The sequence below is a fragment of the Herpailurus yagouaroundi genome, unplaced genomic scaffold (assembly GCF_014898765.1).
Source record: "Herpailurus yagouaroundi ecotype Mexico unplaced genomic scaffold, PumYag 187, whole genome shotgun sequence".
NCBI lineage: Eukaryota > Metazoa > Chordata > Mammalia > Carnivora > Felidae > Herpailurus > Herpailurus yagouaroundi.
In genome coordinates, this window is record NW_024412418.1 from 1,310,183 (window position 1) to 1,333,282 (window position 23,100).

A 23,100-nucleotide genomic window follows, 5' to 3' on the forward strand; every position below is an offset into this window, starting at 1 on the left:
GGGGGGGGGGGTTGTTTTAGATTCTTTTTTTCCTTCATCACCTATGTTTAATCAGTCATTATAGCTAAGACTTACCCTCTTTTTCATTAGTTTTCTGAATCATTGCAATAGTTATCCATTACTCCCTCCCACACTCTAGCCGTTCTTATCAAATTTAATCTTTCTAATGCATTTCTCCCTATTCAATACTTTTTCCTCAAAAATAAATCCAAGCCTGTCATTCCCTACTTAAAAACTCTTCAATGGCTTCCCACTATCTTCAAGATACACTTCAATACAATACAGCCATCAATCTTTGATGATTTGACTTAGTATCTGGCCTTTTCTTCCCTCTCCAACTTTCACTCGAACTGCTCCTTCTTGTCATTGTGTTTTAATTATATTTTAGTTATTAGAATATACTATGATCGTTTTCACATTTTGGTTTTTGCACTAGCTACTCTCATTTGAAATGTCTCCCCACCTTCCAATCTGCTTCATCAACTACAATTAACCCCCCTGCTCAGAGGCCATATCCTTCATAAAGCTTTATTTCCTCTTATATCCCAACAGAAGGATCATTGTCTCTTCTGTGCCACTTCATTTGTTTCATACTTCTGTTTATATACATATATCACACTGCATAGTCTTGATTTGTTACCGGTTTGTTTCTTCCCCTAAAACAAAAAAACAAAAAACTCTTCGTGGTGAGGTCCCTTATTCGTCTTTGATACTCCTGAGTTTAATATAATCATTAGCACACGGAAGACACTCAATGTGTGTTGAACTGAAATTCTTAGACCCATGAAATCTTTTTATAGCAACTGATGAAACCTTTTGAGAGACAAGGCTGAAAACCAACAAAAAACGGCAGCACATTTAAAAGACAGCTACATGAACTCACTGGCATGATTGATTCTGCTGAGCAAGGCTTTCTGAAGTGCTGTTCCCTATTAGAAGACAGGGGGAATCTGAATTCAGAACAGATTCTTGGGAGATTCTCCTGATTATGAAAAAGCAGCCTGTTCACTTTGAAAAGCAATTGAACAGATGATCAAAGCAATGATGAGAAATAAGAAGCAACGGAAATGAAAGGGAAGAAAGACAGCCGAGACTTTCAGGGCAGGAAGGAACTTTAATGAGAGAAACAGTCAAAGAGGAACAATGAAGGGACTATGAGTCGGATGACTTTGGATTCATCCTTTGTTCAAGTAGAAGCTAGTTCTGGTAGAAGAAGTCATACTGAAATGTACTCTTTACTTGTATTTTAAAGTTTTCCTGAGAATTACATAGTATCACTCACCAAGTCTTAATAGCCTGCCCTCTAGAGACAATCACAGATCTTTTTTATGGTCTCTTACAAAAGCTCTCTTAGGGAGAGGTGACAGGTTCAGAGTACTAGAAGATAATTTTTCCCTCATAATAACGTATTTAAATAGGGAAAAGCTTTCTACTTGGGGCCTACAAAAATATGTGCGGAGAAATTTCTTGAATACCGAGAAGAAAAAATCCAACTTGTTTTGTATTTTCTTTTGCACAACACCTGTGGGCTTTGTAGCAGCTTTGTTATACAGAGATATCATTAGGGCCCACAGCAGGTATGAGCACCAGGAAAAATCTCACATTTTTAAGGTTCTTAAAAAGTACTCTCAAATTCCTCTGGGACAGCTGTGAGACTATCTTCATTATGACGACTCTGAAAAAAAAATTAACCTCATGTAAATCATATCATGCTTCCTAATATCATACATCTAATAAAGTTAAAAAAAAAACATAAGCAGTACTGATGTTTATAGAGTAAAATGTCAAAGTTCCATTTGTCCTCTTTCTGTCCCATCTCTACTTCAACCCACTCTCTTAATTCCTACTAGACACTGGTAGATTTGGCAGACTTCCAGACTTTAACAACAACAAAATATTCTTCTTGAACATGAACAGATGCCAGCACCCCACAAGTTACCTTGTCATGATATTTCCCAATTTCTACCCATTCCTTCCTTCCCAAAGTCACTGTCATTTTGACTTTTAGGTAATTAATCATTTCTTCCTAGTTTTACTAGCTTGCATCCCTCCATAAACATTACAGTTCAGGTTTAGTTTTGCCTGGTTTCAAACATCATACGAATGGAATCATAAAGCATGCATTCTTTGAGTCTGACTTTCCATACTTAACATTGTATAAATGAGAGTCATCATGTTGTTAAGGGTAGGTACAGTTCATTTTAATTACTATGTCGAATTTTGTTAGAGTAACATTCCTCAAATTATTCACCACTCACCCATTTGCACTGTTTCCACGTTGGGACTATTATGAATTAATATTGGTATTTCCCTGAGAGTATACCTTAGTACATTGCCACACACATTTCTGTTGGGTACATACTAAGAACTAAAATTACTGATAGGGTATGTACACCTTAACTTTCCATAATAATGCCCCCAAAGTTTTCAAAGTCGTTGTAATATTTTATATTCTAAGTAGGAGTGAAAGATTTCTTTTACCCATAGTCATTATCATTAGTTAGAATTGTATTTTGAAATGTAATCATTCTGTTAGGAAATTAATAGCTCAGTGCAGTTTTAGTTTAATTTTATTATTGAAACGGTTGGATTTATGTCTAATACCTTGCTATTTCTTTTCTACAGGTCTTGTGTCTTTTATGTTCCTCCCTTACCTATTAATACTTTCTATATATTATCTTCATTTTTTGTTGATATTATTTTCTTATAATTTTTCAGTGTTCTTACTCATTAGTCTAGGACTTCCAATGTGCATCTTAATTTACCACAGTGTTTCAGATGAATGCTAATTTAATTCCAGTAAAATACAGAAACTTTGTTCTCGTATAGCTCTATTCCTTCCAACCTCCTTTGTGTTATTATTGTCATATTACACCTACATGTCATAGTCAACAATACAGTGTTATAATTATTGATTTTGTAAACTTATTTCTTAAAATTTCAGGAAAAAAGGAGAAAATATGTATCTATAGAACAGGGACTGGCAAATTATGGCATATGGACCAAATTTGGCCCACTGGCTGTTTTGGAAAGTTTTACTGGAATAAAGCCATATCCATTCATTCATATATTGCCTATGGCTGCTTTAATGCTACAAGTTAGAGCTGAGTCATTGTGACAGATGGAATTAAGGTTGATAATCACATGACTTGAAAAAAAGATTATTTTCAATTGTCTGGGTGAGTTCAATGCAATTTACGCAATTGTCTTTTAAATCAGTTAAGAGAAGCACAAAAGATATATTTATATTGTTTTTAAAAATTTTTTTTTCAACGTTTATTTATTTTTGGGACAGAGAGAGACAGAGCATGAATGGGGGAGGGGCAGAGAGAGAGGGAGACACAGAATTGGAAACAGGCTCCAGGCTCTGAGTCATCAGCCCAGAGCCTGATGCGGGGCTCGAACTCCCGGACCGCGAGATCGTGACCTGGCTGAAGTCGGATGCTTAACCGACTGCGCCACCCAGGCGCCCCGATATATTGTTTTTATAGTCATCTGTGTAATTACCTTTACCTGATGCTCTTTATTTCTTCAGGTGTTGAGTTCCATCTGATATTACCTTCTTTTAGACCAAAGAATTTCCTATAGTGTCTAAGGCAGTTCTCCTAGCCACACATTCTCTTTGTTCATCTGTGTATGTCTTTATTTCACCTTCATTTCTGAATGGATAGTTAAAGGATATAGAGTTCATGCTTGACTGTTTTTTCCTCCAAAACTTTAATATGCCATCTCACTACCTTCAGGCCTCCATTGTTTCTTTTTTTTTTTTTTTAATTTTTAATGTTTATTTTTGACAGAGAGAGAGAGAGAGAGAGAGAGAGAGATGGAGTGTGAGTGGGGGAGGGGCAGAGAGAGGAGACACAGAATCAGAAGCAGGCTTCAGGCTCTGAGCTGTCAGCACAGAGCCCCATGGGGGGCTCGAACTCACAAACTGTGAAATCATGACCTGAGCTGAAAAGTCAGAAGCTTAACCGACTGAGCCACCCCAGTGCCCCAGGCCTCCATTGTTTCTGATGAGAAGTCAGCTGTTAATCTTATAGTGGTTCTATTATATATGAAATCAATTTTTCTCTTGCTGCTTTTAAGATTTTCTCTCCTTTTAAAATAAGTTTGGTTCTCAGGTGTCTAGCAGTGAATCTCTTTGTGATTATTCTAAGTGGATATTATTAAGCTTCTTACATATATAGAATAATACTTTTCATCAAATTTAGGAAAATTTTGGCCATTATTTCTTCAAGATTTTTTCCTGTTCCTCCACTTTCTGGGATTCTCATTATGCATATGTTGGTGTACTAGATGGTGTCCCATAGATCTCTGGGGCTCTATTAAATTTTCTTATTATTTCCTTTTCTTCAGATTGGATGATCTATGTTGTTCTATCATGTTTGCTGATTTTGTCTTCTGTCAGAGATCTGCTCTTCAGTCCCTCTAGTGAGTTTTTCATTTCAGTAACAGTGTATTTCTAAACTCCAGAATTTCCATTTGGTTCTTTTTAAAAATTAGTATCTCTTTCATTTATATCATTGTTTATTAAAAATTAATAGCTTTATATAAAGAACTGTACATACTTGATGCAATTATATGAATTTAGGTGCAATTAGATGAATTTAGACATACACAAACACCATGATACCATATGACCACAATCAAGGTAATAGACATTAAGACTCTTATTTGATGAGTCATCATTTTTAATATTAATATGTTAATTAACATATTAGTCAACCTGTTTTTCTTTAGTTCTTTAAAGTCTTTCTTTGTGAAGCCCATCATTTGTCATTCTCCTCCTCCCTAAGACTGTAACTATTGACTGCTTTTTTTTAAGGGTGTCAGTATTTCCTGTTTTTTGCATGTCATATTTTTTTTCTTTTTGTTGAAAAGTGAATGTTTTACATAATATATTGTAGCTACTCTGGATTCTGATTCCCCAAGAGTGGTTGTTATTGCTGCCCTTTGTGACCTGCCTGTATCAATTTTGTGGAGTCTGTGTCCCTTGCAGTATATGGCTTCTGATATATCAATCTACTTACTTTTTTCATTTATGTTTTTAATCTTAAGACTCGTTTAATGGGGTTCTTCCTTGGTCAGCATACGTGGTCAGCCAATCAGTGGTCAGAGGTGTGCTTAAACACCTTGTGATGTGCTGTACTGTGTCTCCCTAAAGTTTATATATTAAAGTCCTAACTCCTAGTGCCCCAGAATGTGACTTCATTTGAAGACAGAGTCTTTAAAGTAGTAATAAAGTTATAATAAAGTCATTAAGGTGGGCTTTACTCCAAATGACTGATGTCCTTATAAGAGGAGGGAAGACCATGTGAAGACCTAGGGAGAAGACAGACATTTAAAGCCAAAGAGAGAGGCCTCTGAAGAAACAAAACCCTGCCAACACCTCGATTTTGGAATTCCAGCTTCCAGAAATGTGAAAAATGAAATTCTAGTTGTTTTAGTCATCTAGTCTGTAATAGTTTGTTATGGTAGCCCTAGCGAAGTAATACATATTTTGAGCCAGTAACATTTCCAGCCTTTGTCAATGAATCAATGTAGCTTAGGGGATGTATTCAAAGTTTAGGCTGTTTGTAAATCTGCCCCAGCTTTTAATCTGTGTTTGCAAGGTGTCTTATTCAGCCAGGGGTGAGCAGTTTACTAGGACCCTCTCCAGTGTCCTAATGCATGCATAGCCTAGCCCATGCACATTTATTATGTTCCAGGAAACAAGGATAAGTAGGATATTATCAAGGCCCACTTTGGCTCTCTTGCTCTCAGGATCTCCCCGTTAAGTTTCTGGCTGGTTGCCAGTCAATTCCTACCCGAACAAACATCATGAGCTCAGTTAGGTTGAGTGTTATATTGGCTTTCCTACATTTTTGGCCACTGAGATGACTACTGTTTTAATAACACCCCTGGTCATTAAACTTTCTGTACTCTAACAGAGTAAAACTAAATAAAAACCAATCCTATGTAAACTTCTGCAAAAGGGAACCTGGGAGTGGAGGCTGGGAGGAATTGGAGCAGCCCCAAACTAAAATGTTTAAACTATTCTTAGTGAGATTTAGTGAATTTTCTTCAGTAAATGCTTCTCAATACTTTGTATACTTTGGCAAATTTCCAGAATCTTTAAAAGATTGTTTATTGACAGTTTGTCCAGTTTTAGCATTTATTTTCAGGGAGCATTAGTATATCCTCACTCAACCATTCTGGAAGCCCCACCCATCCCCTATGTTCAGAAAACTCTTTTTTCCATGTAGTCTCAGTTACTTCTGCACTTCAGTTAGTCCCTGCATGGAGGCCTTTTCTTACTATCCTATGTAAAAATAATCTTTGCTTTGTCTTTTTACTCATTTCCTTTTACTCCATAAGTTTTCCACTTCCTTAAATTATATATATATATATATATATGTATACATACATATATGTATTATATATAAACACTCAAAAATATAGTACTATAATATATATTATATATAAAATATGTAATATATAAAAGTATAGTATTAATCTAACATATATAGTACTATAAATTAATATAATATAAATATGTATATAAAGATATGTATGTGTGTGTATATATATACATATATGTACATATGTTTGTGGGTGTATATATGTGTGTGTGTGTATGTTATTTGTTAATTGTCTTTCTCTTCCACTGAAATGGAAAGCTTTCTGATGGTAGGGATGTTGTCTTGTTAATCACTGCATTCTTTTTTTTTAATGTTTATTTATTTTTTGAGAGAGAGAGAGACAGAGTGTGAGTGGGGGAGGGGCAGAGAGAAAGAGGGAGACACAGAATCCGAAGCAGGCTCCAGGCTTCAAGCTGTCAGCATAGAGCCCCACGTGGGGCTCAAAGTCACAAGCCACTTGAGCCAACGTCAGCTTAACTGACTGAGCCACCCAAGTGCCCCTTAATCATTGCATTCTTAGTGCCTATTACAATGCCTAGTAAAGAGTAAGCCCTCCATAAATATGAATGAATGTAGGTACTTAGCTTTTTTAAGCTTGTGACAAAATAGTCATTCTCATAAACTTTTGTAGTACTGTGGATTCTGACAGCATTTTGGGATGTTATCAAACTTGTCACTACACTTCTAGAAATCAGCTACCTACAGAAATACTAGTCTTATATGCAAAGATCATTGTTTATAATTTTTAAAAAACTGGAAAAAAGATAAATATGCAGCCAAAAAAAATGTTGAAATAGATACTAAGGAAAAGTATGATGCTACTAAAAGGCATTGTTTTGTTTTATCATGGAAAGATGTTTATGATAGTTGAGAAAAAAATGCATGTGAGAAAGCAATATGAATAGGATCACACAGTAAAAAAGAAAACCGTATGTGTGGGTCTGCGTGTGTGTTTGCGTCTTTTTTGTGTGGATTTGGATGTGTGGGTATGATGAGGACAACAACAATTTACTCTAATTTTACTTGATAGTTTCAGGTATTACTTTGGTAACTTTATAAACAATAAGGAAAAACGTTAAAGGAAATAGTCACATATTCAATTTTCATGAGTTCTAAGACATCGTATCATCTCTTTATAGAATGTGTGCTAGAAATCAACATCTCTTGACTTGCCGGAGACTACACGTACACTTACCAAACCAATACAGCCAAAGATTGTGTATGTTAACGCAACAGAAATCTCAAAGGAGTAAGAGAGCAGTAAAATACGTGAAACTTCCCTTCCAAGTTTCTGAAAACAGAAAATAGGGAGAAATCTTGCATTATTATCTTTAGTAAATGAAAGTACATTCACAGAAAGAGCTCCTACCGTGACAGTCAAAGAAAACGGGAATAATAAGTAAGATGCTTTCACCATCTGACTTCCCTAGTCATTTTCTACTCCTTTGCCTTTGGCTCCACTTTTCCTAGCCTTAATTCCCCCAGTTCACCATCTACAGCTTCCGTTTTTGATCTTCATCACTCAGCCTTCTAGTCTTGCTTCTTAGAACTCTTCATTCTTGTTGTTCTCTTCATGACAAGGGGCTCTATCCAAACACTTCAGTCAATAAGATTTGATTCTTCTGTCTCCAATGGTAAGATGCCTACTAAAAGATTTTATCAAGCAATCTTCATGTATTAAAACAACTATTGTTAATTACAGACCTACTTAAATGTATCTGTGTGGTGATAAAAATCTCACATAGAAATTGTTGGAACATGATGTGGAAGGATGGGTAAACACTCAAACACCAGCATCTCACTTGGAAGTATAAGGTGATTATGATTTTGCTGGGATAATAAAGCAGATCCCTTCTGTTGTTGTCAGAAAGATATTTTCTTTTTTTTAAAATATAAAATTTATTGTCAAATTGGTTTCCATACAACACCCAGTGCTCATCCCAACAGGTGCCCTCCTCAATACTCATCACCCACCCTCCCCTCCCTCCTACTTCCCATCAACTGTCAGTTTATTCTCAGTTTTTAAGAGTCTCTTATGGTTTGCCTCCTTCCCTCTCTGTAAAGAAAGATATTTTCAACTACATATCAGGATGAATGATACTGGCCTTAATCCTGAAAATAAATGTAGTTTTTGTGCTGGCTGTAGAAAGACAAGAATGATATGCAGATGTGGAAAGAATAACATTACAATTTTCTCTCCTTCAGTTCTTTCTCTTCCTCCTTCTCCATTTTCATTCAGTTTATTTGATATCTTTTATGCAAGAAACTATTAGGTGGTAGGGAATAGACGGTAAGAATGAAATGACCAAAAATTCTAGCTTTCTTAAGGTTTATATTCAAGTAGAAAAGACAGATAGTATAAGGTAACATATGATAAGGTTAAATATATCAAAAGGGATAAAAAACTTGCTCGGTAATTTTAGGGGACCAGAGGTTTACCCTAAGCCATTCATACCTAGGAAGGCTTCATAAAGAGGTAAGACATTGGAAATAAGAGTAGGACTGAGAAAAATGAAGGAGGGATGCAACATTCTAGGCATCTTTAAATTTTCATTTACTAGTTTCAGTGTAACCTATCTTGTTCTGGAAAAATGTAATAGCACACATTACAAGTGTGACAAAATAATTAAGAAATGGAGACATAAAATAGTAACGATAATAAAGCCAAAATACATACCACACGACCTATGGTTTGATAATGTGAACAAAAAACTGAATGCAAGAATGACCGTGTTTCGGGGCGCCTGGGTGGCTCAGTCAGTTAAGCATCCAACTTCGGCTCAGGTCATGATCTCACGGTTTGTGAGTTCAAGCCTTGCATCGGGCTATGTGCTGACAGCTCAGAGCCTGGAGCCTGCTTTGGATTCTGTCTCCTTCTCTCTCTGCCCCTCCCAACTTGTGCTCTGTCTCTGTATGTCTCTCAAAAAGTAAATAAAAGTAAAAAAAAAAAAAAAAAAGTAAAAAAAAAGAGTGACTTGTGTTTTAAGAAAACGATAAAGGGAATTTAACTCGGGTGTAGGGAGTGCATGATGTTAACAGGAGGATAAAGAAGAGACTATAGAGGGTTTGAAATGGCAAGTTACCTTATCAGAATTCTGATCTAATTTTGTTGGCAGAAACACAATTGTAGCATCTTAGCTGGGAAGTTCTGGTGACCTCTTAGCTGTCAAGATTGTAAAAAGTCATTTTGTCCACGCTCCTTAATTTACACATGTGAAGTGTTACTCTCAGACAAATTCTCCCTGCTTTTTGCCAGAAAAGTTCAAACAGGCAAACAGCAGAGAGTGACTGAATTTTTGACACGTGATTTAAGCCTTTGAATCCCACATAAATCAGTGAGTGCCCTTTTCTTGCTTAAGTCAATTTGCATTGTATTTCCTGGCACTTACAACCAAGAGAGCCCTAATTAATAAAAATTAGAGTAAATAATAAATAGTACTTGGTAATTGGGAAGACAGTGGAGAGACAAGGGTACAGGATTACATCAAGGTTTTGAGCTCTGGAGGCTGAAATAAGGGAGTCTTGCAGTGCAGTACTTTTGAGGAGGCAAATATTTTCCATTTTATATCTGTTGAAATTCCGTTTGACACCAGAAGCATATCCATATGAGATATACAGGCATATTTGGAATTACAGGCCTGGAGTCTGGGAGACAAAGCAGTTTAACTAACAGGTATATGTTATCATTTGCTCCATTGACACACAAAAAAACTAAGGAACAGGGAAGTTAGGAAACTTGTCCATAGGGTCACATACAACGAGTATTAAAGACAGTGTTTGAATAAAGTCAGTTTGGTTCTGGATTTATACTAGCAACCATTTTCCTATCTGAGAAGTATGTTTCAGGGGCATGCACTTTTTGGGATAGCTGAACCTACCTGGAAACACTGGTAACTTGATGAATTTGTGGGGTTAGCCAAGCAACTTGCTTATGTTAGAAAAGCTGGCATATGGAAAATATTGTAAAATGTTGGCTGCCTTAGTAAATGCAGGAGTAGAATTCTATAATGCCTCCAGGAAAAGATTGGGGGTCTAATATATAAGTTCATTTCATGTAATTAATCACAGCAAACAAAACTGAAACGTGTGCATTTGGGAGACTGAAATTGATCAATACTGAGTTCAGGTCAGCACTGATGGTCCCTTTATAATACAGTGCAGGTAGAGAGCGCGATGGGGGGAGTAGGAAGTTCATCCCTCATCTACAATGACTCTTTTCATTAGAATTATTTTTGGACTAAAACTTTCAAATTGTTATTTTTTGTTCTGTTGTTTGGAAATAAAGAGGAGGGGCATCTGGGTGGCTCAGTCAGTTAAGCGTCTGACTTTGGCTCAGGTTAAGATCTCACGGTCCTTGAGTTGGAGCCCTGTGTTGGGCTCTGTGCTGACAGCTCAGAGCCTGGAGCCTGCTTCAGATTGTGTGTCTCCCTCTCTCTCTGCCCCTCCTCTCCTTGTGCTCGGTCTCTCTCTTTCAAAAACAAACAAACATTGAAAACAAAATTGAAGAAAAAGAAAGTAAGGAGGAGCCCCACTCTAGTATGTTCTCATTTGAAATGGAAGATTTTTATTTATAAGTATTGCTGAAGTCTTTTGCAGCACTAATATTCTGGGATTCTGAATTTAAAGCCAACACAATTGAAACAGATTGTGATATCAGTGAAGATACTCATATTTAATGGAAGATGTTACTATCTTACAAAGAAATGCAGTTATTTCTCTAGTACAAGGTATACGATTGGTTATTCGATTAAATGGAAGCAAGACAGATTCATGTACATTTAGCATTTGAGGACACAAGGCAAATTGATGCGAGACACAAAAATAGGCTGCACATGAAAAGCTCTGTGTTAAACCAGAAATTACTAGGTGTCAACAATTCCAACTATAAGCATTGGTAAGCAGAATTCTTTTGTTGATTTTGGGAATCGTTTTAAGGTCTAGGATTATACTTTTCTTTCATTAAGAGAATCATCAGTGACCCTACGTCTAATGCATATACACTTATCACTGAAGCCTTCACATTATTTACTTGATTTGTTTTAATTAGGCATGTCAGGAATTCAAACACTCTGGTAATATTTACCAAAAAATCATGTCAGAATTATTTTTGAATTAAAATTTTCAATCAAGGGGTGCCCGGTGGCTTGGTCAGTTAAGCACCCGATTCTTGATTTTGCCTCAGGTCATGATCTCATGGTTCATGAGACTGAGCCCTGCGTTGGCCTCTGCGCTGACAGTGTGGAACCTGCTTGATATTGTCCCCCCTGCCATTCCGTCCCTCCCTTGCTCATGCGGGTGCACATGTACTCTCTCTCTCTCAAAGTAAATAAACATAAAAAAACCCAAAATAACTTTCAATCGAGACCTTATTACTTAAATAAAAGAATTTCCTGAAGACTAGTAAAAGCTTTGTTTTACCTCCAAAGGCTTTAAAACCTTGGAAGAGAACTGTTTTAAATTAAGACGTTCCTAAGGAATTGGCCACTTACCGCTTGTCCATAATTCCTGTATGACACCGAATTAAAAGAAGACAACTCAATTATTGTTAGAACTGATGCAATAACTGAAGTAATTATGCATGAGATGTTCATGATCAAAGCAAATGTAATCTGTAAAGAAGATACATGGAAAGTTTGTTATATTCAAAATAAACACTTTGGTTGTTTGTACTGCTGAAAAAAATCATCTAGTCAAAATGCTGATCTAGTTTCTGAAGTTTCAGAGGTGTTAGTATGCTTGCCATTAGAGTAAAATATTTTTCTGGTTTACATGATACCCAGTTAATCTGGAGGGAACAGTGAAATATCACACCAATAAGCATCAGTCTTCCATTTGGGCTTAAAAATGTATTTTACAATATTCTGGGTCATATGAAAGAAAGATTAAGATAGGGTTTGAACAAAAGGAGTTCCACTGCAAAGAGGGAAAAGAAAAAAAAAGATGGAAAATGACTGCTTATAGAAATAAGTCAAATAAGAGTCAATGATTTTAACCCAGGATTTTCATTCTCTAGGGAGATCCATCAGTATCTTTGGATGTAAGATTTTATCTGTAAAACTGTGAGATCAGACTCATTGATTTCTAAGGTATCTTTGAGCTCTAAGATTCTGAGAATTTTTTTCTTTCCAATATCTTACCTGTACCATAGATGGATCCTCTGGGTAGATCCTTTATCTTATTACAAGATCCAATACTATCCCCAAACTAGATAGACAGTTTGGAAAATAAAGTTTTACAGTAGTATTATGTCTATACATAAAGGCATTATTAGGTCCTATTAAATTTTTTCTACTAGTAAAGTTCATACAACGTTAAAATAAGATAGAATACTAAACCAAAAGCGCCCTATCTTTAAATTTAGAAACCTTTGCATAATGATACTGACCACTATAGAATGTCTACATTAAATTATGTGTTCCTAGATTTTCACTTGATTCTTTATTTTACAAGCACGGCAGATTCCTTCATTGTTTAGATACTCACTAAAACCTTTTAGTTTTGTGACAAGTGATTTCTAGGATACCCTAAGCATCTCCACTTACCACGCCTGGAGTTGGATGCTTTGCTACTCTTATTATGGAGACTCCTGCAATGATAAACTGGATATAAAAACATATTTGTAAATACTCATTGATGATGTTCATCAACTTAAAACATATTTTTAACAACTCCTCTTCTAAGTCAATGATTTTTAGACTACCAAGAATTATAAAATATAAAGAGGTTTCAGTAGAAGGGATGAGGACAAGTTTCCATCATATAGTCATGAACTGAAACGTTATAGCAGGGTCACTAACCACAGAAACTTATGGGGAACAGTGGGCAGAATTCAGGTTGTGGGTTATGCCAAAGATGACTTCAAGAGTCCCGAGTCAGGGACCAAGTTTGCTTATATCTGCACAGACTTTCTGAACTCACTTGATTATTATTTCAAATGCTATCCTTCCTAATAAATTGAAGCCACTGATTGTAATTACTGTGCATATATCCAGATGTGGAAAAAGTGGTTCATGAGTCTATTCCAAATTGTTTGTACAAAACATACCTCTTGAGACTGTAGTCATTATTAAGGTAACAACTACATTTCATGTTTTTGCCTTTTTTTTTTTTTAAGAGTTTCCATTATTTCATACCAGGTTACTTTGTCTATTTCCCAGAAGTGCAAAGCTATGCCACATTGTTTGAAGGTGAGCTGTACAATTCCCTTGATATATTCCTTTTGTCTTATCTGTTTTAGGCATTTTCACAAAGATCTAAGTCAAAGAATAATTTGTGGAAACACAGCATTCATGCTATCCCGTTTACAGGAAGGCCAAACCTTGAAGCTTACTAACTCCTAATTATCTTTAAGGATAACTTAAATCTGCACACTCAGCACTTCATTATGTAATATTCTGTAAGCTGAGATTTCTAAGAAGTACACAGTGAAAGGAAGAACTAATATAAAGGTGAATTTTAAACTAGAGTGCTCTCTAGCTAATTACCAAACCATGTGCTTCACAAAATACCTTTCAAAGTTTATGACCTGTGAGAAGTTTTGCATTTAATTAAATTTGATTGAAGTTTTAGATAATTTATTCTAGGAGCTACACATGCTATTTTTGTAACATGTATGATTAAATGCTGAGGGCCATGAATCATTTATCTGGATTTTGACTGCAAATTCACTATTCTGTTCTGTAAAGCAATGCATTGACACTTGTGAACCAACATATAAAGGCAGGGGATCTCCTAGAGGCCACAACTTTCTCTAGAGCCCTCTCAAGTGGTGGTCATTTTCTCTTACAGCCCTGATACCATTGGTTCTAGGCATAAGATAAGTGGTCTCCTTGCTTCTCATTATTACTTTCAACTCTCTCTCTCGTCAAATATTGTCAGATTCTACCACCCACTATCTGTCCTGGTTGAAGTCATCTATTGATGACTTGGTCACTCCTCTTGGTGATTTAATTTTTTTTTTCAACGTTTATTTATTTTTGGGACAGAGAGAGACAGAGCATGAACGGGGGAGGGGCAGAGAGAGAGGGAGACACAGAATCGGAAACAGGCTCCAGGCTCTGAGCCTTCAGCCCAGAGCCCGACGCGGGGCTCGAACTCACGGACCGCGAGATCGTGACCTGGCTGAAGTCAGACGCTTAACCGACTGCGCCACCCAGGCGCCCCTCCTCTTGGTGATTTTAATTCTTGTCTCACTCTCTCACACCTCTTACATCTTGGTAATTATCCTTCTAACACCCTGGGTTTGTGGTTCTTTGACTTTCTCTTCTCCAGACCTCCGACCCCATCCTATCTCAGTCACTCACTCCCATATTCATTCTCTTGTGCTTGTTTCTACCAATAAGTGCAACATCTTTCAAATCTCAATTTAAAGTATCCCACTAGGACCACCAGCTTCTATCTCTATACCTCATGCCTGTAGTATCACAACTCTAACAGTCCTTTGGATTGGATTTATAATCGAGACCTTCACCTCTCTGTTATATTCTCTCCTTTGCCAGTTTAAACTCCATGGTCAACACTACATTCACTTACATACACCTTCAACTCCTTTTCACAGTTCTTGTTTGATCACAGATCATGGTTAAATCCAAATCATGATTAAATGCAGTTTTCCTTCCTACTGAATGCCTGCACCCATGTGGCCAAACATGATCTAAGACACACAAATCATGTTCCTAAAGCTTAAGTGAGCTCTTAATGCTTAGCGAAAGGCAAACTACTTTTCCACAATGCATGCACTCTCTTTTTCTGGATGACTATTTCATATCCTTTCTTCAAACAACCAGTCCATTATCCCATTCTCATTCTCAGCTCATGATCTGACTTCCTAATTCACTGAGATATCTGAAGCCATTGGAAGAAAAGTTCCATAAGCTCCCAATGTCCCATCTACTTGCAAATCAAAATTTGTCCTTTCTGTTCCTCTACCTTTCCATCCCATTACCCACCTTGGCTCTGTTTACATTATAGATGGACAGTCCTTTGTTGTGGGAGCCATCCTATATGTTTGTGAGGTATTTAGTCATATCCTTGTCTTCTGCCTGCTAGAAGCTCACCCCAGGTGTGAAAACCAAAAATGTCTCTAGACATCACCAAATATTCTCTGAGGGGCAAAACCAGCTCTCATTGAGAACCACTGCTAGAGATGAACTGCCCATGGACCTAGCTATTTTATGTATTAAAATTCATCATCTCTTGCCTACACCAGTACATGATTCTAATAATCCCAACCTGCTTCCATTTATTTCATATCCATTTTCTCTCTTATGGTTCAGTCCCCTCGATAAAAGACATGATACTTCCAACTTACTGAAGCAAATAAGCAAACCCTCTCTTGACCCAAAGTTCCCCGGCTACTACCTCATTTCTCTACATATACTACATTACACCGAACTCCTTAAAGGAGTTGTATCTGCTGTCTCTAGTTCTCCTCCCGTTATTTCTTAAACCAACTCCAGTCAGGTTTTTGCCCCACCATTCAACTGAACCTACATGTCAAGTTTATTGCTGGCTTCCATATTGCTAAATCCAATGGTCAATTCTCAGCCCTATTTGGCAAAATAACAGATTTCAATATAGTTTATCTTTCCTTAATTGTTTACTTGGCTTTGAGGATGCTGTACTCTCCAAATTTTTTATTACTTTATGGCTGTCTAGAAACCACAGAGTACACACATTAGAAAATGTGAGTGTAGACTCCCTGTGTGAAGAAGGACCCTAAATATGAAAACTAACCAGGCTAATGGCAATTAGAATTCAGATTCTTTGTCTTCCACATATCTAAGGACAATCCAACCTGTGGTTGTCACAGTCTATTCCCTCCTGTATCCACATCTCTTATAACAGCACTGGTAAATTAAAGGGTCTCAAAAAATATCTGGTGAAAAAAGGAATTTGATTTTGAATAAGTTACCAACATGGGATTTACTTACATAATTCTGAAAACTCTGTTTAGAAATTGTTCCCTATCTTCCACTAGTGGCACGAATAGTATTTACAGCATGATGAAATCATATAAATATATTCTACTCACGATGACTCCCCATAAAGGACATCCTGCTTTGTAAGTTATAGGTTCGTATGTGCCAAAGACTCCTCTAATTTGTCCCATATACAAAATCAGTAGGAAGTACCACATGAAAACATGAAATATGCCAATCATAATCTGGACAGCCTGTGAGAAGAGAATGGTATTAGTACTGAGACCATGCAATTTACAACATAATTCCAGTAAGTGTTAACTAGAAGACACGTTCAAGGTTTTTATGAAAGATAAAAGTAAAATAGCAATGCACTTACCATGTATTTTCTGGATTGGTTAGCTTCAAAAGAGAGCCCTAACTAGAAAGTACTGAGGTTTACCAAATAAAGTAAGCCATACTTGGAGCAGCAGAATGTTCAATGATAATTCTGGTCAATTCTCTCATAAAAAAGTTGACAGTCTGACTCTACTACTGGCTGTCTTCCCTACCTATCAAGTAATGGCAGGAGAGGAGAAAACTGAAGGTATTTGAGGAAAACTGTGGTTCTAATTGATTTGCATGCAGGAAGCCATGTGGCCAATATTTGCTTGTACATTAGTAATTTATTAAGGTTGAGTCACTTTTTGCATCTTTTATTTATCTTTTCCTTCAATGCATACTTGTTGTGTATCTTGTTCACAAGCATGCTGGGGTGAGGCATGGTCCAACACAGAAATACAAAGAGGGGCATCTGGGTAGCCCAGTCGGTTGAGTGTCCGACTCTTGATTTCGGCTCAGGTCATGATCCCAGGGTCGTGGGATGGAGCCCTGTGTCAGGCACTATGCTAAGTGTGGTGCCTGCTTAAGATTCTCTCTCTCTCCCTCTGCCCTCTCCCCTCCCCATGCTCTCTCCCTCTCTCTAAAACTAGGGATAAAAGAAAAAGAAAACAAGAAATACAAAGAATTTCCAATGTAGACTTGCTTGTACGAGGTCTTCCTATTGGATAGGGGAGGGGTTGTGTAGGGGAGAATTATTACTCAACTTTAATTTGTAAGAAGATAATTATAATCCAAGTAAATAGGTGCCAGTAAATTTATTTCTCAATTTATATGTGGACTGGTATTTCATATATTGGATCACATTTTTAACTACTCTTTAAAAATTTCAGAGGGCACATTATTTTCACTTTAACATAAATTGTAATAGGACACTGCTTAGTGTTTTAATAGTTCCAGCTCTTGGTAAAGCAAGTAGTCTAAAAACACATAAATGCAATTGGCTAATATTAGAGATACACTTTAGAGACTTTTCTTTTATAGAAAGACCACTTTTGGGTAACAACCTTATGCACTTTTTACAGATTTAGAATTTAGGATTTCCTCTGCATCAAATTTGGAAGAATGGCATTATCTTCAGAGATTCTTTGGATTTGATTGGGAGAAAATCACAAAATCCTTGAGGGCCCGGACTTCAGTTATCTCCCCGTTGTCACCAGCCTCTAATACGGTGCCCGGCATAGAGCAGGCATCCAGTGAATACCTCTTGTAGAAGCACATCAGTATGAAGAACATTAATTCCACATGGCTTTCCAACTGTTAAGTGAGTGGGCTTGAAAAAGTGTCTCCTTGACAGTTTTCCTGTATAATACTATGAAACATCCAAGTAGCCAAAGCTTGAAAAGGACTCTACAAGAAAGCAAGGTTGCTAGTGTGTGAAGGACAAGATGGGTTTTCTTATTTAAAAGTGGTTCTTAACCTAGAGTCAACAGATGGGATTCTAGGAGGTCACAGTCCTCTTCCCCCAACACAAAAATATGAGGGCCAAAGATTATTATATACACATGAATCTGGGGAGAAGATTCAGAACCTTCTTCCTATGTACAAAGGGGTCTGCGACTACAAAGAGATTAATAACCTCTGCTGAACAGTCAGGTGGGAGACTTAGACAAGTGATCTACACAGCAGCCAAGTTCAAAGGAAAAGTTCACATCCAGTGGAGAAGTTCTTTCTCCTTCAGATATGAAAGGGCATGATCTTCCTAATTCCTTGGTGTTTGTTAAGAGCCAGCTAAGCTCTCTGTTTATAACTTAAGAGACGAATTAGTAGCCATCCTCGTGCATAGACATCAATACAGTAATTGAAAGAGATCAGCAATGGATCTCTCTCTTAGTTAAAAAAAATACCATGTCTTTGATTTCTTTTGGGATTTATTTATTACCCTGTGTATATTGGTTTAGTCAGTATGCTTATATCTAAGCACGTATTTCTTTATGAAGAGACAGAAGATCAGTCAAACTTTGTAGAAGGCAATTAGCATTAAAAAACATTTTTTGGGTGAAGGGGAGTGGGAGATACAGGCTTCCAGTTTTGGAATGAATAAGTCACAGGAATAAAAGGTACAGCACAAGGAATATAGTCTATATCGTAATAGCATTGTATGGGGACAGATGGTAGCTATACTTGTGTTGAACATAGCATAACATAGTCATGTTGAGTCACTACGTTTTATACCTGAAACTGATGTAACATTGTGTGTCAACTAAAAAAAAAAAAAAAACCCAAAAATCTTAAAAGCCCATTTTTTACTTTTTTATCTTAACCAAATATGCCCCTCTTCAGATGGAAGAACCATCCTCGCTCAACTGAAATAGTGCATGTTCCTGAATTTAATCAAGAGCGAAGTCTTACTTACCCCTAAAACAAGACCGTCTGCTGTAGAGAGTTTTGAACATACACATACAGCCATACTACCAGCATTTCCTCTAGATGATTATGCTTCGAATCTTTGGTGATATCTTTATTAGCAAACTTCTACAAAACAACACAAAACACATATACACGCTTTGCTTAGAAGAAAGTTTGATTCTTTCCCTACTGTTTCACAACCACCTCCCCAAACTCTGAAGCAATTACTTTCTTCTTTCCCTGCCTTACTTTGTAAAGGTATCAGTTTGCATCTGCCTGTTCTGAACAACAGCCTCCATAAGTGAAAGGTCTCTCTCTATGACTAAAAAGTTTAGGTATATTACAGTTATTTTTCCTGAGTGGGCAACAGTGGCTCTGGATGATAAGGTATAAAGAACACCCAGGGAACAGAGCTAGAGAATTCTCAGTAAAGCTTTTACAATTCATTTGCAATGTGTAATCGATTCAATGCAATTCATAATGCCATGTTTGCATTTCAAACCCAAGTTCTTGTACTTAAATTCATCATGGGCTCATGATTTTTTTCTTTTTTTTCCCATACACATTTGTTACCTAGTTCTTCTTTCTGTGTGAAAGAACTTTTTCTGCCATCAGACAACTTACCAGAGTTGCTTCTACAATCCTAAAGGCTTCTCCTGTTCTTTTGTTATTGTTTTGTTTTTTCCTGTTATTCCTGCATTTCTCCCTCGTGTTCAGAAAACCTGGCTAATAATTGTATCCTTTATAGATCTGATGTTACATCGTCCTACGTCTTCTAACACGTCATACTTAGGTCAATAACATGAATCATGCTACTTAGCCCGGTGATCATCTAAGGTATGATCTTAAACCTTGAGTCTTGGTCCTTTCAGAAAGGAGGGTTTGAGTAAATGATCTCTCATTCCCTATACCCTTAAAATCTCATGATTTGATTATTTTAATGAGTCGTTAGTTTCAAATATCGGTTTTCTGAGTGTCTCTTAAATCTCTTAAAGTATAGAGACAGAAAAAAGCTAGGCAAGAATTTAAGAGCTACTGACAGCAGAGAAAACAATGTTAATAACCTAAGTATAAGTAGTAAGTTTTGTATATTAAAATGCCACCTCTGAGAAATACCAAAGAAAGGGTATAGGCCTAGACAGCAACCAAGATTGATCATTTTGTCATGCTTAAATAAAAGACATAGAATTTCAGAATTCATATATAAAGTAATGAGGAAGTCATATCTAGATTGCTAGGAAAATAATAAAAAATAATTAGCCCTTTGGCGTACACAGAAAAAATTCTTTTCACAAAGCTGATAGTGGAAGCACCACGAGTGACTTGGGGAGAATATTTAGCACCTTTAGCGTCTCCATCAGGCCCCCACCAAAACCACCAAAACTTTAATGAAGTACTCATTAAAGTACCAAGAAAAAAACAGGTTGTGTGTGTTTACAATTCTTTAGCTTAACTGCTGGAAGGAAGAAACTAAGAAATTCGACAATATATTGCTGGAATAAAGGATAGTTAGCACTTTTTCAAATGACATTCTATCTACATTCAGTTACCCTACAACCCAGTTAAGCATCTCATTTTTGTAAAATTAGATGAATAAAAAAGAAATAATAAATAATTTATTTGTATTTATTTTCTGGTGGTCCCATCCCTAATCCCAAAAGCCAGCTGCAGAACAAGCCCCTAGCCCTTATTCCCAGCCCTATCTTCATCCCCTACACTTGCCTTATTACATAGTAATTCTGGAACAGTCACAGAGAGCTCATGTCTAGAAACCGCTTGTCCATCTTTTTAGCACGCAACGCCTCACTGTCTTCAGAATAAAGTTCAAACTCTTTGGCAGGGCAGATAAAGCCCTTCATCAAATGTTCTCTGCCCACCTTCTCAGCCTCATCCCTGTCACCCTGGGGTTCAGCCCCAACAGCTCCAGAACAACCTTCCTTGGGAAGCCTCTGCCCCACCAGTCCGTTAATACTCCTCTCCTTGCTCCCCTAAACTACATCACGGTGTCCGCCTCACTTTGAATGATCAGGAGTGGCTCCCGAGGCAGGGTGAGCTCCCGTTAAGTGGAGGGATTCATTTCTGCACTTCCAGGGCCAGACCTGGGCTGTGACCCTGGGACTCACACTTGATGAAACGGACTGGCCGAGGCCATCTGCACAAAGATGAGCGGCGGGGCAGAATAGGGGAGGTGGGGGACACCCAATCCTGTCTCCATGCCCCCTGAGGGCTTTTAACACCGAAGAAATCGCGGAAGCAAAGCGACATCATTACCCCTCATTTTACTTGGTCAAGGTCCTAAGGATCGAGTTTTGCCCTCTCAGGTCCAAGCCGAGGCTAAGAGGGGGATCCCCGCAGGGGCTGGTCTCCCTGCCCAGCAGCGCTCCTCCAGCACCCCGTCCGGGTCGTCCTGCCAGTACCCAGGCCTAGCTCAAGAGGCAGATTTCAGCTGGCGGCGCCCTCAGGGCCAGGCCCCCAGACTCCACCGGGAGAGCATCACTGAGCTTGCCAGGAGCCCAGGACCCAGGAGGCCCGCAGGCTCTTCAGGCCACGCGGGCCTCCAACGGCAGCAGCAGCAGCTGCACCTTCCTCTTGTGCCTGCGCCTGCGCCTGCGCCTGCGCCTGCGCAGGGACTCCTGGTACCGGACGGCAAAGAGGGCGGGGACGGTGGGGAGAGGGGCCTTGTGCGCAGACTCACTAGGGCTCTGCGGGCCACGTGGTCGGACCCGCTTGGTGTCTGGAGAAATGGCCCTTCCAAACTTCGCCTTCTGTTACTGACCCTTCCGGTGCATGTTCTATATAATGAGTGGCCAGGATCACTGATGCAAAGTCAGTCCCTCACTTTCTCTGTCCTCAAAGGAAAATTGTAGCACAAGTGGCGCAAATGCATTTTAGGAGGTGTACCTGTTGAAAACGGCAGGTAGTTGGGTCGATGACTACCCTCCACCGTTTTTTTGTGTTTGTTTTTGTTTTTTGTGTTAAACGGAAGAAGCCAAGGAAGGAAATTAATGAAGAGACTATTTAGCGAGACACCGGCATGACTTTTTGATCCTCTTGCTGAGGTGAGTTTACCTTTCACGTTACACCGGTATCAGTTTTCTGTTTGATGTGGAGAGTCGTGAAAACAATCTTTAGGAAAAGATGTGTAGAGAAGTAGAGGTAGCAGCCGGAGGATATAGAAGAGTCTGGTGTGGGAAGGTAGATGAGGAAGTCAGAGGTTGAGGGGAACCTTAAGCAAAAAATGTAATCTTAAATTAACTGACAAGTGCAGGTACTCCTATTATGCAATTAGCATGACTTACTGAGGCAGTAAAGTCACTGCAGAGTGGACATTTCTGCAGCCACAGAATGGCTTAATGTCATAAAGTCTCTTTTGTTTTAGGAAAATTTACATTGGTACTTGGGAAAATTAAAATTCAAGCTTGGGATGTAAATATCTAGTGAGTGATAATGAGCAAAGCATTCAGAAACAGATTTTTCTTTTATAAGGAAATTACCTAAAGGCCGCTAAAAAACCCCTTTTTGCCAAAGGCAAATTACCAGTATATGTTAAAGCCACCAAGATCTTTTAGGATCATGCATGGCCTGAAAATCAGTTATAAACTCAGTAACTTTATTGTTAGCCCCACAGGTAGGTTCCTTGCATTCTGACTCTACAGTCCCCTCAACTGAAAGAAAAGAAAGTATGTCCAGGCTGTTCTAATGCCTTTACGTCTTGTATTGGTCAGTGTATCACCGAGGGTATTTGTTTTAGTGCTGTAATAAAACACTTCAGTTTCTAACATTAGGATTGTTGTTTTGTGCTTTACCTGTCTGAGCAGAGAGCGATCGGACAATATTAAGCATTCTATGCGCTATAGAAAGAGGAACTCGCTTGAATGTGTTATCGATATCAGGATTATGGATTTTGTAGAAATGAAAGTCAGTTTTGATGAGATGGTTCCCTATTGGAATTGGCTGCCATGATTGACTGATTGTTAAGAGAAGTGATTATCTTTTCTTTTCATTTAAGAAAGGAAGTTACCTTGGATTTGAGGATTTTCTTGGGGGGGGGG

At 37.9% G+C, this 23,100-nt stretch overlaps 1 protein-coding gene across 19 annotated transcripts in view; it reads right to left on the reverse strand.

The window, feature by feature from the left end:
• MS4A13 (membrane spanning 4-domains A13) overlaps nt 1-21,621 on the reverse strand; it is a 66,388-nt gene extending 44,767 nt beyond the window's left edge. For 14 of the 19 annotated variants that reach the window (XR_005796794.1, XR_005796801.1, XR_005796811.1 and 11 more), the window contains exons 1-7: nt 21,320-21,621; nt 19,056-19,174; nt 16,435-16,575; nt 12,944-13,000; nt 11,891-12,010; nt 7,597-7,692; nt 1,603-1,675 (exon numbers count right to left, since the gene is read on the reverse strand). Coding sequence is in view for 1 of the 19 variants with exons in the window: in XM_040495011.1 (XP_040350945.1) it covers nt 1,616-1,675; nt 7,597-7,692; nt 11,891-12,010; nt 12,944-13,000; nt 16,435-16,575; nt 19,056-19,109 (528 nt within the window). In the remaining 18 variants the exon portion in view is untranslated. The other 5 variants (XR_005796796.1, XR_005796797.1, XR_005796795.1 and 2 more) reach the window with 5 other exon arrangements.
• Between the last annotated feature and the right edge of the window lie 1,479 nt (nt 21,622-23,100).